The sequence below is a fragment of the Lipophrys pholis genome, assembly GCF_963383615.2.
Source record: "Lipophrys pholis genome assembly, chromosome: 20".
In the NCBI taxonomy this organism is placed as follows: domain Eukaryota; kingdom Metazoa; phylum Chordata; class Actinopteri; order Blenniiformes; family Blenniidae; genus Lipophrys; species Lipophrys pholis.
Window position 1 is genome coordinate 11,757,842 of NC_137648.1, and position 15,289 is coordinate 11,773,130.

The 15,289-nt window shown below is 41.7% G+C and overlaps 1 protein-coding gene across 2 annotated transcripts in view; it reads right to left on the reverse strand.

The window, feature by feature from the left end:
* The window catches only part of kiaa1217 (KIAA1217 ortholog), an 88,505-nt gene extending 76,623 nt beyond the window's left edge, over nt 1-11,882 (reverse strand). The window contains exons 1-2 of one of the 2 annotated variants that reach the window (XM_080489829.1): nt 11,485-11,882; nt 10,548-11,148 (exon numbers count right to left, since the gene is read on the reverse strand). In XM_080489829.1, the coding sequence (XP_080345955.1) occupies nt 10,548-10,878 (331 nt within the window). In that variant the 5' untranslated portion in view covers nt 10,879-11,148; nt 11,485-11,882. Of the gene's footprint in view, nt 1-10,547 lie in introns of both variants that reach the window. The other variant, XM_080489831.1, reaches the window with a different exon arrangement.
* Between the last annotated feature and the right edge of the window lie 3,407 nt (nt 11,883-15,289).

Below are 15,289 nucleotides of genomic sequence, written 5' to 3' on the forward strand. Positions count from 1 at the left end.
TGCTGCAACATGCCGGACTGTCACTTCACCGCAACTGCATGCCAACACATACAAAGATACACAGATGAGCCATGGCAAAGCAAGGCAGATTAAAAAAACTATTAAAAAAGTACCATAAAGTTTGAACCAGCTGTCTTTTTTTTTTTTTCTGCCGCAGCTTTTTAATTCCTCTTCTTCATCTGTCTTGCTCCCTCACACAGAAAGAGAGAGAGATAAAGAGAGAAAAAGAGGCCTATACATCAGCGAGATTTAATACCGCCTCATTCTGCTCCGCACTTGCATCACATGGTGTACATCATCAATAATCTTTACGAGCGAGAGCCTTGGGTGAAACACAAGAGAACATGTTGCTTGTTATTGGATCTGCAAGCTTCCGATCTTTCATCTCAGAATACTCTTTACTTTCTGCAAATAATTAGAATGCCAATAGTAATACAGCTGCACAGGCTAAAAAGTGACATGAAAAGGTTGTTAATGCAACAAATTTCAACTTTTCCCTCATGTGTAGTCTAATTGAATGACAGGAGAAGCTCCATAAACAAGCCGGGTGTTTAAAAACAACGTTTTCTTTTCTCCTGGTTGTTTGCTGAGCTGCGTGACTGTCACACGAGATAATGTATGTTCGCAGCCTTCTGTCATCCTCGGTGCTGGAAACTGGGGCAGACGAGGGCACTTCTGAGGCACTAAAAGCTGCTGTGGCAGAGAAAGCAGCACGGAAGACCAGAGAGTAAAGTCAAAAAGAAAATCCAAAATGACGGTGATGCCTCAGACGAGCACAGTGCCTCCATTTATGAATGAGTAATTAGAAAGGAGGAAAAAAAAAAAGTTAAATTCATTGAGTTAAAGTGATATGCACATATTCTTTAGGGTGAGCCAAAATGTAAACACACTGTCTAGGCTTTAACGACGAACAGAGACATTCCTGTTTTATCTTACTCAGTTTCCTGACCAAAAACCACAAATATGCTTTTCAAGATATGACCTTAAATTGCACAACCTACAGGAGAACTCAATTTCAAGTGAGCATCGCTGAGACGCTGATTTGCCAAGTGGCCTTTGGAAATCAATTTGCAGTATTTCAAACTGAAAAATAAGAAGTGTTTTCTGTCTTTACACAGACCACACAAAGCATGCAGATAGTCCCACTGAAATCAACTCAGCAGCTGGACAAACAGCAGGGCTTCCATCAGATTTCAGGACATAGCTTTGGAGCTTGATTTTCTTTTTCAACATGATCTTGTTTAGATCAGCAGGTGTGAGGGTTTCCTCAGCTCACACTTTACAAGTTCACTAATCTTTTGTGCTGACTCAAAAACACTCTTAGGGCACAAGGAAGGAGATGGAAAGACATAATAGACAAATAAAAATCTGGTTTGGACTCAAAACCAAAAGACAGAATAACTGCAGCTCACGTAAGTCGTGCTTTGGCTTCTGTAACGTGAAGCACAGATCCTGACGCCAGGAATCTCAAAAAAAAAAAAAGCTCATTGTGACCTCATAAAAGTAAATGGACTTTGCGTTTGACCTTACTTCACCCCGGAATAAAGCCACATCACATGCTCTTATCATCTGACAGAGCGTACAGTAGGGGGCAGTTTCTCCTCGTGGTCATGTGGTCTTCCAGTTCACAACCACACACTCACATGTAATTGAGTTTGAAGAAGGAATCCTTCAGGAGCCCCTGGTTTGTATTTCTAACAGCACTGAGATGAGAAGTGACACAGTCCAGACATGGGAGAGGAGATAATAAGAGATGAAAGACAAAACATAAACGATACTTGTCCTCCCGATGATTTTGGGCTAAAGATATAAATAACTGTTGGTGGGAAAAGTCCCTTCTTGCAGTGATAAAAATATATATGAATGCTGTCAAGCTGAGAGCGTCCTCCTGGATAAGTGGGACGTTCCAGAAAATTCTTCGACGTCACCCAGCATAACTTAAGTTTTGGCGTTGAAAGTCGCGATAAAAAAAACATTTACCCACTAATCCACAAATAATTTATTCTCATTCTATCGTTGTTCATCCTCACAAGTGTAAATTACGAATCTTCATCTCATCGCTTCAGAGAAATACTCTCGCCATTTGTAACTCAAACTGTAGTAATGATTAATACATATTAACACAACTATATTTCGACTTTAACATTAGACGCTCAGACTTTAAAACTTAGTTATTTCATGTAGTATTGCAGATATGTATAGCCTGTACGCAATTTTCTGAAATTATGACAATTATGAAATGCAAAAGATTTCTACTTCACATTTCTCCTCATTACATAAAAACCATTGTGTTATATTTAGGTCAATATTTTGCAAATAACACAATATGTTGTCGGACAACAAGACTCAGATGTGTATCAAATGTGGAAAATGAAATGTAGAAACTGCAGGGATTTTTTGTATTTTTTTTTTGCCAATTTAGTAACACTTTTAAAATATATGTAATTTTGGTCGACGGTTTATAAATATCTGTGCCATATAATCATGTTTATTCTTTCCTGGCTCTTCTGGCTTTTTCCACGAGTATCCCGTAAAAGTTTCATGGGAGAAAGTAAAGGCTTGTACAGCAAACGTGCAAAACTTTACCGTGAAAGCAAAATCCAAACGGTAAATGGATTAGAATGCTTTATCCTGCTTTGCAGTCTCAACATGTTTTTTTAAAGGATCCGTCACGTTCGCCAAAATAGTCAAACAATCATTCACACAGTCAAAATTGTGAACAAGGTCATCACACAACATCAGGGGCAATTTGAGGTTCAGTATGTTGCCAAAAGAAACCTCGGCACATGGTCAGGGCACGATCGAATTAACAACCTTGGGATTGGAGGACACTCTACCAAGCCAGTCACTGCCAGCTATACAGAGTCATGAGTTTCACTTACAGGAATTCCCCAGTTGGATGATGAGCTTCACTGTGTCTTTTACTTCTGGATGCTGTAAACTGGGAAAGAGGAACTTCCCGACTGGTAACTTTCCCACTTCATCAGGAAAATATTGACGCTAAGCCTGAGCAAACTACAAGAGTGAGCTGAAGTTTAAAAGTAATCAAACTGAAAAGTTCTTCTTGACAGATTTTTCCTTAAAAAGTCACCAAAGTGAATATATAGCATTAGTGAAGCACTAAAATCCTCATAAATTCGACATTTCAATGCAAACAGTAAACATTTCATGTATGTTTCACATTGAATGATCTGCAAGATCTGCAGTACTTTGATGGCTTTTCTGGAAGTAATGTGACATTCAAAAGAGGCTCCTAAAATCCATCTGTTTACCTTTAATGTTGCATGTGACCATATTTTTCACCGGCCTTGAACAAATGAGATTGTGTGCCCACTTTAGACATGCTGGCAAACTCATTCTCTACCTTTGTGCCCGTTCTTAAACTTCTACCCTCAACGCCTTTTTCACGTTTACCTCTCTGCAAGAGACTGAATTACCATATTTAAACAAAATATTGAGCAATGCCTTTAGTTTTATTTTAACCTTCAACTCAGTTCTGGTGAAACCTGTTGCTTATTTGTATTCTACATTATTAAAATAAATAAATAAATAAACACAGGAAGAGTTTCAATTTAATTCGTCAGAACCCCCCCCCCACCGCACTCACTTCCCACGCGCCCCCAGTCTGGTGAATTAACCACATTTAGACTTTGGGCTACATCACACACAGACACATATAACACTGAAGAATACAAAAACAATCTTGTGTTGAAATGTCTAGTCAGAACAAATTTCACGGCACATTAGCAGCATTAGCTTTGAGGACGTTGCTGTGTAATCAAGCCAAATGACAGGCCAACATAGTGAGTAAATATAAGAGATGTAGACATGATAATCAGTTAGACATCAACATGTAAAAACACCCGAGACTCTGAGTCGGGGCAGCCATGTGGGAGATTAAGGCCTTTGTTTTATCTTCAATCTGACATGCCGAGAAACCCAATTCCCTCCGCTGTCTCTCTTTGAGAAGTGCACAGCCTCGGGAATTAGAAATAAGCATTGTTGCCCCGAGCTGCAACCCCTAAAGAAAAACACAGACAGACCGAGCAGGACATCCACAGTACCCACTCATGAGTCGTCACGTAACCAAAACTCTTCCTTCTTGCTCAGTTTTCCAGTCATTATGTTTTTTCTTGACGGATGACTCTTTTTCTGAACTCAGATCCCAGTCCCATGAACCCACCATTCCCTCACCTCTTACACTTGATGAGTGGACTTTGTTTCAGCCACCGAGTACTTATTGACCAGCCAAGGACAAAGCTAAGTTGTCTTTCACAGCTGAGAAAACACCATTGTCACTTCCTCCTCTGTGGCCTTTGGAAGAAATGCTGAACATTTTTAAGACTTGCCTTATCAACTCGAGTCAATAAATGGACAAAAAAAACAAATATCTCAGCAGGTTAGAGGAACTGAAGTGGAAGAATAATAAATGCTATCTCCTTTATTTTGTCTTATTTTATGCTCACAGTTTAGATTTTCCACTTTTGTGCAAAAACAGCACCTGTGATAATTTCAAGAGGACTATTTCATGGAAACACTGCACTGAGTTACTTTTCTTGATTTGTTTCATATTACGTATTTCAAAGGTTCAGGTAAGCTTGATGTGATTTGATAATAGATGTACACGATGAACTTTAATTCCTACATACACACAAGGAGACACAATCTGTGACTTTACCTCTTTTTTAAAAGTATTAGGTCCAAAGACGCTTAATTGCAACAATATGTTATAAGATCACTTATTAGGCAGTCTGCTCAGAGAACCTTTGAATGTTAAGAAAACAGCTCTCAAAAAAGCATTTATCTCCATAATGGAGTAATTCACCCATTATTATAAGTTCCTCTTCATCATTCATGAGTCAGATCAGGTCACCAGTGAGCAGAACAGTTTCATAAATATCAACAAACAATCTTTTACAAGCCTTTTTTTCTGAGCTTGTAAAAGATGGTTGTTGAGATCAATTAAATTGTTCTGCTCATCGGTGACCTGATCTGACCTAACCGTAACTGAGAATACCCTCAATCTGTTTTCTGAATTTACTCTAGCTCTTTTCCACCACAGAGTGGTTGTCATGTGTTTGTTTTTTGTGCCATATCTATTCTCACCGTCATATTGATGACTTTCATAGGAATCTTTATTGTCCACTCTATTATTCTACCATGTTGAGATCCGACTGAAAACGAGATGTCATATCTCAAGGGGTTTATATGTGGAAATAAAACTATATGATCCTCAGTGATATCTGCACCAAGATTAATTTGTAAGTGTGTGTGGGACTGTGTCTCTGTATATCTCCTGAAATGGACTGGCGATGCAGCCAAGGTGTATCCTACCTTCACCAATAGGCAGCTGGGATTGATTCCAATACCTCCAGCTGGATAAAGCAATATGTAAGATAAATAGATAGTGAGCTCTCAATTTTTGTATAGAATGATATCTCCCTTTCACAAATTCAGACTTCTGACACCTCCTCTGCAATATGAAGCAAATCGACTGAAATCCATGCTATGAAAGTGTGATTTCTCTATTCAAAGTGATAGCAGGCGACTTGTTTAAAATCAGCCCCTCATTCAGGTATATGAAATTGTTAAGTCACAAAAAAGGGGGAAAAAAACACAAAGGCAAATCAACTTTCAGAAGAAACCCTTTCTAGACCCTCCACAGTCTCCCAGAAGGATCCATCTCTACAACTTATATGTGAAGTCCTTCAAAGGGACTTCTGACAAATTTGATCTGCTTTAGCCGATTATCTGTATTCTTAAAAACTTGTGTAGCTTGTCTGATAGTTGTTTAAAAAAAAAAAGAGAGCGAGAGATTGTAGTTAATTTAATCCCTAATCTTGGCTTCAGTCACAGAGAACTGGAAAATAACATCCCAATCCTCACACTCATTCCCATTACACAAAGCTGTGTTTTCCCAACTCCTCTCTAAAGGGAAGTAAAGCAGAGTCAGTAAAAGAAGCTTGACACAGATACTCGCCATTCACAATGATTAACAGTGAGTGTTTGAGCTAAAGTGGCAAGCTGTTCGGAACAGTAAGCATGTATAAGCACGCAACACTTCCCTCCCCCGGTGATTCACATCTATATGCTGTTAACACAGCTGTCAACAGGTCGAAATGCACACCTGAACCAAAACTCTTCAGCGCCCTAATATTCTCTGACACTTACAAACAGGCTGAAGCAACACTGCACATACTGATGTGTTAACGGGTCTCACGGAGACACACCAGGCAAGAAATAACAAAACACAAATATCTGTGCCTGCGCCTTGAGCGAGTTGCAAGACCAAAGATGATGGCACCCCACATCACATACCCGCTCCTCCCAGCTCTGCCCCCGCAACCGCATCATTCTCAGTTTCATTTATCGCCTCCGTTTCTCAATCAGCAGAAGGTGAGGTCACCCTGAATATGAGCTGTGACTTTATCTCGAGAACATCTCAGAACAAATCCCCGCCTGATAGGTCATCGGATCAAAGGACCCGCATGATTATACACGAGCTGAAAAACTTTCAAGTTGGTCTAGACGCAAAGACAGAGAAGTGTCTGGAAAGTTTGGAGACAGCAAAGATTGATATGAGGGCAGAAGGCGGGTCAAGTCACTATCGGCTAATGTCTTTCCCCACCTTAACCTTTGTATCGGTACGATTGAGAAGATACTTAAAACCATCCTCAATCATCAAAACGAAAAAGGTTGAAGTGAAGCAGCTGTTTACAAACCAAACTCCATATTCTCCCTCTTTCAAGTGAAACGTGGACCTGGTGAGTATTAAAATGTGATCTCTGATTAATTACCTCAAGTTCTACTTGGTCTAAGATGTCCCCAAATGTTAACTCGAGATTGATGGGTAACTTTTGTCATTCTACCTTATGTTCTGTCTAATTACTTTTATCACCGCATACACTAATGCCAACATAAATGTAGACTTAACTCTACAAAAGGTATTCATTCCTAAATGGATGATTTAAATATACAACAACAGTCAATTACCGCTAAATAACCCTTCAAGATTCATAGCGAGGGTCACTGATGATATACAAACCTGTAAAGTCATAGAAAGAAATAATTAGCAATAACAACTACTGGGGATGATGCAATTAGTCTACAATGATATGATAGAAGAATTAAATAAAAGCTTAGACTAGAAGCTTGTTCTTATAGTACGCAGCACCATTAAAACACCGAGCTCAATATCATTATCAATCACAACATTTACATGACACCTAATAAACTACTTTAAAATTCCATGCAAACATGTGAGCGTGACTGAAATCAAAGTTTTTAAGGCTGTACAAAAAGTTGTTCCACTTTTCTTCATGTAGACAGATATATGCGTTTGGCCTGGAACAGGATGAGCGTGAGAGCTTTGCATTGCATCGTTTTGGACTTCTGGGTCGAGGAGCGTGTGAAAAGAAAAATGGGACCTCAAACAGACGGAGAAGTCTTACTGCCAACTGTAACAATGGAAAACAACTGGTAAAGTTTGTTTTCTGAGCGAAACATTGACACACTTCATGTCATCTTGGCTCGCTATTGGCTATTGTTGTGGTATGAAGTTGTAGCTCACCTGGAAATGGCTCAGTTTTAACAAGGTAAAACTATTTATATCACAACCTATCGTAGAAGAGGCGAAACAATAGTCTAAACATCCAGCGTAGACATACTGACTGATATTTGTCTACACAGTATTGACAAAAAAGTGAACGTCCTATAAATCAATGATTATTTTGGATGTGGCAGAGAATACGTGGACTGGGCTTCACCAAATCTTAACTTTATCCCAATGCAACACTCTTGGGAAGAATTTTAAAAGCTAGGTCTTATCATCCAGCATGAGTGCCAGACCTCACTAATGCTCTTGTCGTTGCAAATCCTTAAAGCCAGGCTCCAAATCTTTTGGAAAGCTTTCTCTGAAGGATGGAGGTTTAACAATCAAATGCTGGTGTGATGTTTGGGTGTGTGCATCCTTTTTTTTTTGGCGGGGGGGGGGGGGGGGGGGGGGGTAAATTACAGTATGTGTCTCTGATAGTGGCTGAAACAAATCTTTAAATGCACATTCAGACTTGGAGGTGCCTTAAGTAATACACGCATAAATGTTGTGGAGAGCCTCGGTGTGAAGTTTGAAAGTATCAAAGGAAAACTGAGCTTGACTTTGTACTTGAGCCTTGTATTATACCCTCTATAGACAGAAAATGTCAAATATATTTTCCTTTAGGTGGAGGCTGTCACTTTAGGAATAAGATTGGGCCCTTTGGCGAGCAGCAGTCAGCACTGAAGCTTTCACACAGTGGAAATGTCACCTGTCACACGCACTTATTGTCTGCTCGCACTGTGTGCATCAGCTCCATTTGACCCTGTGCGCCTGTGCTTTAGCTGCCGTCATGCCCTGTAACTGGCATTAGCCGGGGATATGGAGACCTGGCACAGCCAAAACCTCCCGCATTAGCCAGCCTTGTTTGTATACAAGCATAAGCGAGAAGGGAATATGATGAGCTGCCCATTAGCCCGCAGCAAAAGGGTATTTAATTGTGTTGGCCTATTTAAAATCTAAATACTTTGGCTGCAGCAGTTTCCCAAAGTGGATACATTGCATGGCATGTGAAAATAAAGCATTATGTGTATCAAAGAGTTCGGGAATAAAGTCTACTGTATAGCTGACCTTAAGAATGACTGGTCAGCTGAGGCACTGTTTTTCAGTGAGGAACTTCAAAGTTACTGTCCACAAACATGCAGACTTCTCCCAAATTCCAAAGGAGGAAGAAAAAAATAAATAAAAAATCACACTTGAAAATGCACAGTGGGGATGCATCAAAATGCAGAAAAAACCCACAGTTCATTTATTCTTTTTGATGGCCTTTTGTGGGCTTATGAGTGTGTGTATATGTCTGTGTGTGCTTGTGTGGGCGGTGCTGGCATCATTCAACAACTGATTCAGAGGCTGTCAGACACAACAGGAGGAAAAGAATTGAAGAGACAAACAAAAATAAAGAGGGGGTGAGGGAAGAAGTACAAAAAGTTAACGCATCAAAAATAATGGGAAAACAAAGGCATTAAAAGTACAGATTACCATGTACTGTGTCCTTAAGACACAAAGGGTTTTTGGTCAATTTTTTTATCTTTTTTTTTTGTTGTTTTTTTTGGCAGGAAAGGCTATTTAACTCCATGAATGTTGTTTCAGCTCTAAAACTCAAACAACAAATGAAGCAAAGGGAAGCTGGCCGTCACCCCTGAAGTGAATCAGCTCTGCACAAAGCCCATTTATTTGTGTAAAGAGGAGCCTGGAAGCAACGCAGACAAGAACATCTGGTTTCCAGTACAAACCTGCCCCCTTATAACCCACAACCTGTCTTTACTGAACAGAGGGATTCACACACAGACACAACTCAAAACCTGTTGATTTCCCAGCATGCCCTGCTCACATTCCTGACCTCCTTCTGTCACTCTTTCACTTAATTCACCCCTGTTGCCTATATCTACATCACCCCCACACGAAACCCACCCTCCACCTCATTCTCTCTCTTTCTCCGACCGCCGTCTTTGACTAGAAGCCAAAATAAGTGATGGGAAACAATTCAGCAATTTCAGTTTGTCAATCAGAACATGTTAAAGGTATGTGCACACTGCACACACACATTCATCCTCAGCCTTTGCAGAGTCTTGGTCAAGTTGCCTTTGAGAGTGGGACGCGACTGTGTGCTGACAGGACATGAAAGCAGGCACCCAGCAGAGCTGGGAATCTAGTGAGAAAGCCAAAAAGGGAATGATAAGACCAATTCCCTAAACCCTTACGCTCCTTTTTTTTTTTTTTTTATGTGGGATAATGGCTGGTATCCTCAGAGAGGGCACTTCATGATGAAATAGATATTGTGTATCTCTATTAGAGTCATACAAAAGAGTTGAGGAGTTACAGGAAATGGGGACACAAGCAAGACTTTAAAGGAGAAAACCTCAGCTCAACTTTTACACACTGAAAAAGAAATGAAGGACACAGTGCTGTCTTTGCCACTACACTTTTAGTGCTTTAACAATGACGGGCTCTGCATATCGTCACTACATGTCAAGAAGGAGAAACAAATTTTGTTTAAAAAAAGTTCATTAGTGCTGTGTGCGTGTTTTGTAGTTCAAGCAGCCTATAGACTTGTGAGTGTATATTTCAAAGTGCACTTTATGGTCCTTATTTCCCTCTTTTATCAGCCTGTGTATTAACTTCACAACAGTTCGTGTCTGTATGTGAAGTGTGTATGTGGGTGACAATCATATACCTGTATTTTTATGGATTATAGATATAAATCACTTGTGAAGAGAGAGAACAAGCAGAAAAAGTCCAATGTAAGCCCAACTTCCTTAAAAACTACACAGTAAAAGATGAACAACTTGAACTATTCACGAGTGTGCACTTAATAAGATTTTACATGCATAACAGAGCTCTAAATGTGTAGTAGATGACATTTCAACATGGCAAACACATGTGAGCTGTAGACCAAAAGTGCTTTGGAGACAAGCTGACATTTAGAGGCAAATATACAGCGTGTTCATTAACTTACTGTTCACAGGGCCTTGCTGTTGACTTGATGCTTTAGGGGGGCCGATCCTGCTCTTGGGAGGGACCATGTCCACATGTAGGCTCTTCTCTGCTGGACTGGAGGCCTGAGTCTCAGTTGGAGGATGTGCTTTGTCCTGAGGCACAGCCACGGTTACAGACTTCTGTCTGTTCTGGACACCCTCACTACCTGCCCTCATCAACTTCTCCCCCACACTCACCACCCGGGCCCTTCCTGCCACAGCAGCGGTGCCAGGGCATTCCTTCCTCGGGGAGGGCAGCTTGGATCCGGCCCCTGCGGAGGGGGGCCGGACCAGCTTGGAGGCTTTAGACATCCTACAGGTCAGCCGGTCAGCGAAGCTCCTCAGTCTTTCTCAGCCAGTGTGACAGCAGCCGTGTCCCATGGAGCAATCCGGGGTTACTCAGCTCTCAGTGAGTGACTCGGTGACTCTGCAGCTCCAGCGTGTTGTGACTAGCGCAGGTAGGCTGGGGTAGGCTCCACAGGGGTGGAGGGAGGGCACTTTTGGGAAGCTGGGTGGGTTGGGGGGGGTTAATAGCTCCTTGGATGATGTTCTCTTCTCCTGGCGTGGCCTCCTGGGATCATCCTCCAAAGCAAACAGTAGGTGCGTGTGTTAGTAAATCAGTGTATGTGTGGCTAAACCTGTGGAGTGACAGGAGGTGCAGTGCCAAATGCAAACAGAAACTCAAAAGTCTCCAGTGTCAGCGCATTCCAGCTTCTTAATCCCCCCCTTCTGCCTCTCTTTCACTGTCTTTCAAACTCTCTCTTTCCCCATCTCTCTTTTTGTTTGCTAATTTCTCGTGCTCCTTCCCTTCTTCAGAAACGCTCATACAGAAACACTCATTGTCAACTTCTCTCCCCTACCTCATGCCTAATCGTTCTTCCCCATGTTACTGCCCTCTTCTGCCTTGTCTCCCCTCACCTCTTTCGCTTCGGTTCACTCGCTCCTCTTTGCTGATGCACAGCGGGTAATCATCCCAGCGCTCCGGCAGGCAGCGACCAGAAACAGAAAAAAAATGTGATACTAGAAGGGAAAACAGCAACAAGAAGAAAAAAAAAAAAAGAGCACCGGGTTGCAGGAGAAAGTGCCGGCAGAGGCTTTGCGGAGGAGTCCTTCTCTTCAGGTGCAGCTGCACAAGCTGTTCCAGATGTGTGTGCAGCGCTTCACGTCATCAGCCAACCACTCAGAGCCACACTCTGGTACAATCACTACTTCACCTCGTCCTATTTTCCCCTTTCCCTCTTTCTTCATCTTTGCCTCTGTCGGTGGATTCAAATCCAGACAGCCTGTATTCCTCACATGTGACGAGATGTTGAGGCGACTAGAGGCACGAGCGCGCTCACACACACGCACGACAAAACACACTCGGCGGTTGGAATTTACAGAGATTTAAAGAGCGCCGAGGAGGGGAACGTTAAAGCATGTGCGTGAGTATGAGCACCGGAGACGCACAGTGAAGCTATTCTGATCTGCAGCACTGAAGACATGTGCTGTGACAGGAGGGGGGGAAGGAGGGTAGAAGTTGAAGTTGTTTGGGAGAGAAAAAGTGGAAAAAAAGATTCTCAGACACTTTTCTTCCCGTTACCCTCAGTGTGTGGAATCCACTTTTCATCCCCAAAAAACACCCAATTTCCCTCATAAAGCATGAAATCAGCTGGCATTTCGACAAACTTTTGAAAACTGTTTTCTGACCCACACAAGGTTTTTCTTAGGGTAACTGCCAGATGAATCAAATTAATTATAGTGATGATTCCAAGTTGATGGGACAAGCACAAAATAAGCAAAAACAACCACTAAAAAGATTGATTTCCTCAGATCAATCTGCTTCTGACGTCAAAGCAACAGCAACCTAACCATAAAGTGGATGACAATCCCTCAAAATTGTCCCATTCATTATCCTCCACAGACAGGTCACCCCAACTTCAGCAGTGAGCCTGTGACACTTGTGTAATATTGAGCTTCATGTGAAACGGACATGTGATATAACACGCGGGGACGCCATGGCGTGCTTCCGGACTAAACAGCAGAAAATGGATTACAGTGAGCAAAAGGATCAGCTGTGCCCAGGCAACACATTATAAAAGAGCAACAATCCACACGGACTGCATCGCAGGCTTAGTTTCACACTGGGACAGTTTCTCCCTCTGAACTGGTTCTGTGCCTCTCAGATATCATAAAACAGAAAAGTCCCCATACAGAAACCCTTGTGTTTGAAACCCCATGGCATGATTAAACCCTATGAAATAAGTTTATATAGAGATTTAGAGGTTAAAATGAAAAAAAACTAAACAAAAAACAGCATCCACATCTGTGCAGATGGTTTGATCAGTCCATACATACCGAGTCGTCCATCCCTCAATGATTGCCTTTTACACCGTAAACCCTCTGAAAATGGAAACAGCCATCGCTGATCATATAGATATGAAAGATTAATCATATTGCGACATAGCTGTATGGCTTCAGATAAAGAGCAAAGCAGATTGACCTACATACTTTCCCAATGAATAGTGCGCCGACAAAATCTGAGGGAGAGGAACTCATGGGAATCGCTGCATGTCTGATGGATTTCAGAAAGAAAGGACGAGCGAAGACGATGGAGACATCAGCATAAGATTAAAAATTTGAATTATGTCAGATTATATTTGTGCGTCAGCAGTTCCGCTATGTTTACAAAATCGCTGCACTGAGGATTGCATCAAACCTAAACTAAAGATTGACCAGGATAAGACACAGACTCCACATAGGTTTTCATTCGTGACTCTCTCATACGACGGTGGTTGAAGCTATTTGTGCATGCTGGGAGTAAATGAAAGCCCTCTGTGTGGACTGGATGGCTCCCAGGCTTGGAGCCAGTTCTCGACTACACAGTAGAAAAACGGCGGGAACTCGGTTCAAAGGTTTTAAATAACATAGTATTTAGGGATGGATGTAATTTGCGCATGTCAATTAAGTCTGTGATTTTGTGCAACTTGATAGATCAGAAAACACAACTTTGTTATCAAACACCGATCCCCAACCGCGGACGAATTTGAATTTCAGTCGAGAGGTGAAAAATGATCCTTTTAAAAGTGTTCTAACTTCAAAAAAAAGAGACTTGTATAAAAAAAAGGAAAGAAAGAAAGAAGAAAAACTCAATTATTTGATGAGTTGAAACCGGCCTTGACATTAAAGAAATGAATGACAAAACTGCCACCCACAGCTGTGCGTGCTCATGCCAGAGAGCCAGCTAATGTTTCAAATTTAGGCTGGGGTTTGGCACCGAGGACTTTAAGTTGTGGCGCAGTGGGATGGGCGGATATGGAAATACGACGGTGCAGAAAAGTCGTCTAACTCTGTCGTGGCTGCTCATGGCTTCCAAGTGTTGGAAGGAGGGCCCGTTTGACATATTTAAGGAGGGTGGCGGGCTCAGCAGGGTTGTCTGAGCGCCTCTGTGGTATTTCTCTAATTAACTGACTTTTCAATCTGATGGTTATTATTAAAACTGAGTTCATAGGTTAGAAACAACTCGTTCCCCATTAAGAGAGCTGCGGGTATGAGCTCACTGTGTGACATTTCCCAGCATACAGACAGTGTTTTTCTGAAACGGAAGGAAACCGCACGCTGTCACTCAAGCTTAAATTAGGCAACACTGGAAAAATGTGTGATAGATTAAAGCTGTTATCAACATATTTACAATAACAGTGGGTCACATGACGACCTGGGATTAGTCAACACTACTGTGCCTAAACAACTTTCAGCTCGTTATTTTGGAGTCACGACTACATTTTCACTTTCTTCATATTCAGAGCTTCTGTTGTTTTTTTTTTATTTGCTGCAGCAGCAGTGACAAGGCTTCAAAATTAAACGGAATAAATAGAAATCAGCCTCAAACCTGCATTCACTATTTGTTTTCCCAACAGAAACAAGCAGTAAACAAACCTGCAGTCACTTTCCGCACCAAATCACAGCGACATTCCGCTCACGTTTGAGTCCACCCAATGACATAAGTGTAACTTTCACTCTCCATTTACCCCGTTTGCTTCCACCAAGTCTTAACGAAAATATATAGCTCTTTAGGAGTGAGACAGTCCACTTTTTTTCCCCACCTGTTAATGGCCAACTTTGTCTCTGTGCCCTTTAGTAGCGTGCAGTGCACTCATCAGGTCCAGATTTCTGTCAGCCATGGCTGAACACTGTGTTAATGGAAGGTCCCAGGTCGAACCCAAACAGTAAATTTGCAGTATCCTTTGTGTGCGGATGCACTTTGAAATTTATTACTGCATCTTTAGGTTACCAGTGACTGATATTGAGTGGAACAAACTCGAAGGGCGAGCAGTCTGGAGGTGGACTGGAGGTTGTTGGATTTGGGCAGGCAGTTTGGGGGATGTGCGCCGTGTGCCTCTGCTGAGGATTAAGGTTGAGTATGTTTTCCGAGCCCTCGGGGGTTGGTTGTTTCTTTTCCTACATTCCATCTCGGAGCTCCCTCCCAACCATATCATGAGTCATTACTGACTGTAACAGTTGTTCACTATCAGCCGCTGAATCAGTTACTCAAGGCACTTCTATATGTCGAAAGAAACATGTGCACACATACAGCAGCATCACCCAGACTGTGAGCTACAAAGGCAAAAAAAAAATTAAGTTTTAAAGCTGACTCTGACTCTCTATTCCTGCTTTCCTGTTTTCTTCTTTGATGCATTACACATGACCACAGAAACGTTGTCTTCCACAACACAATTTACAATTT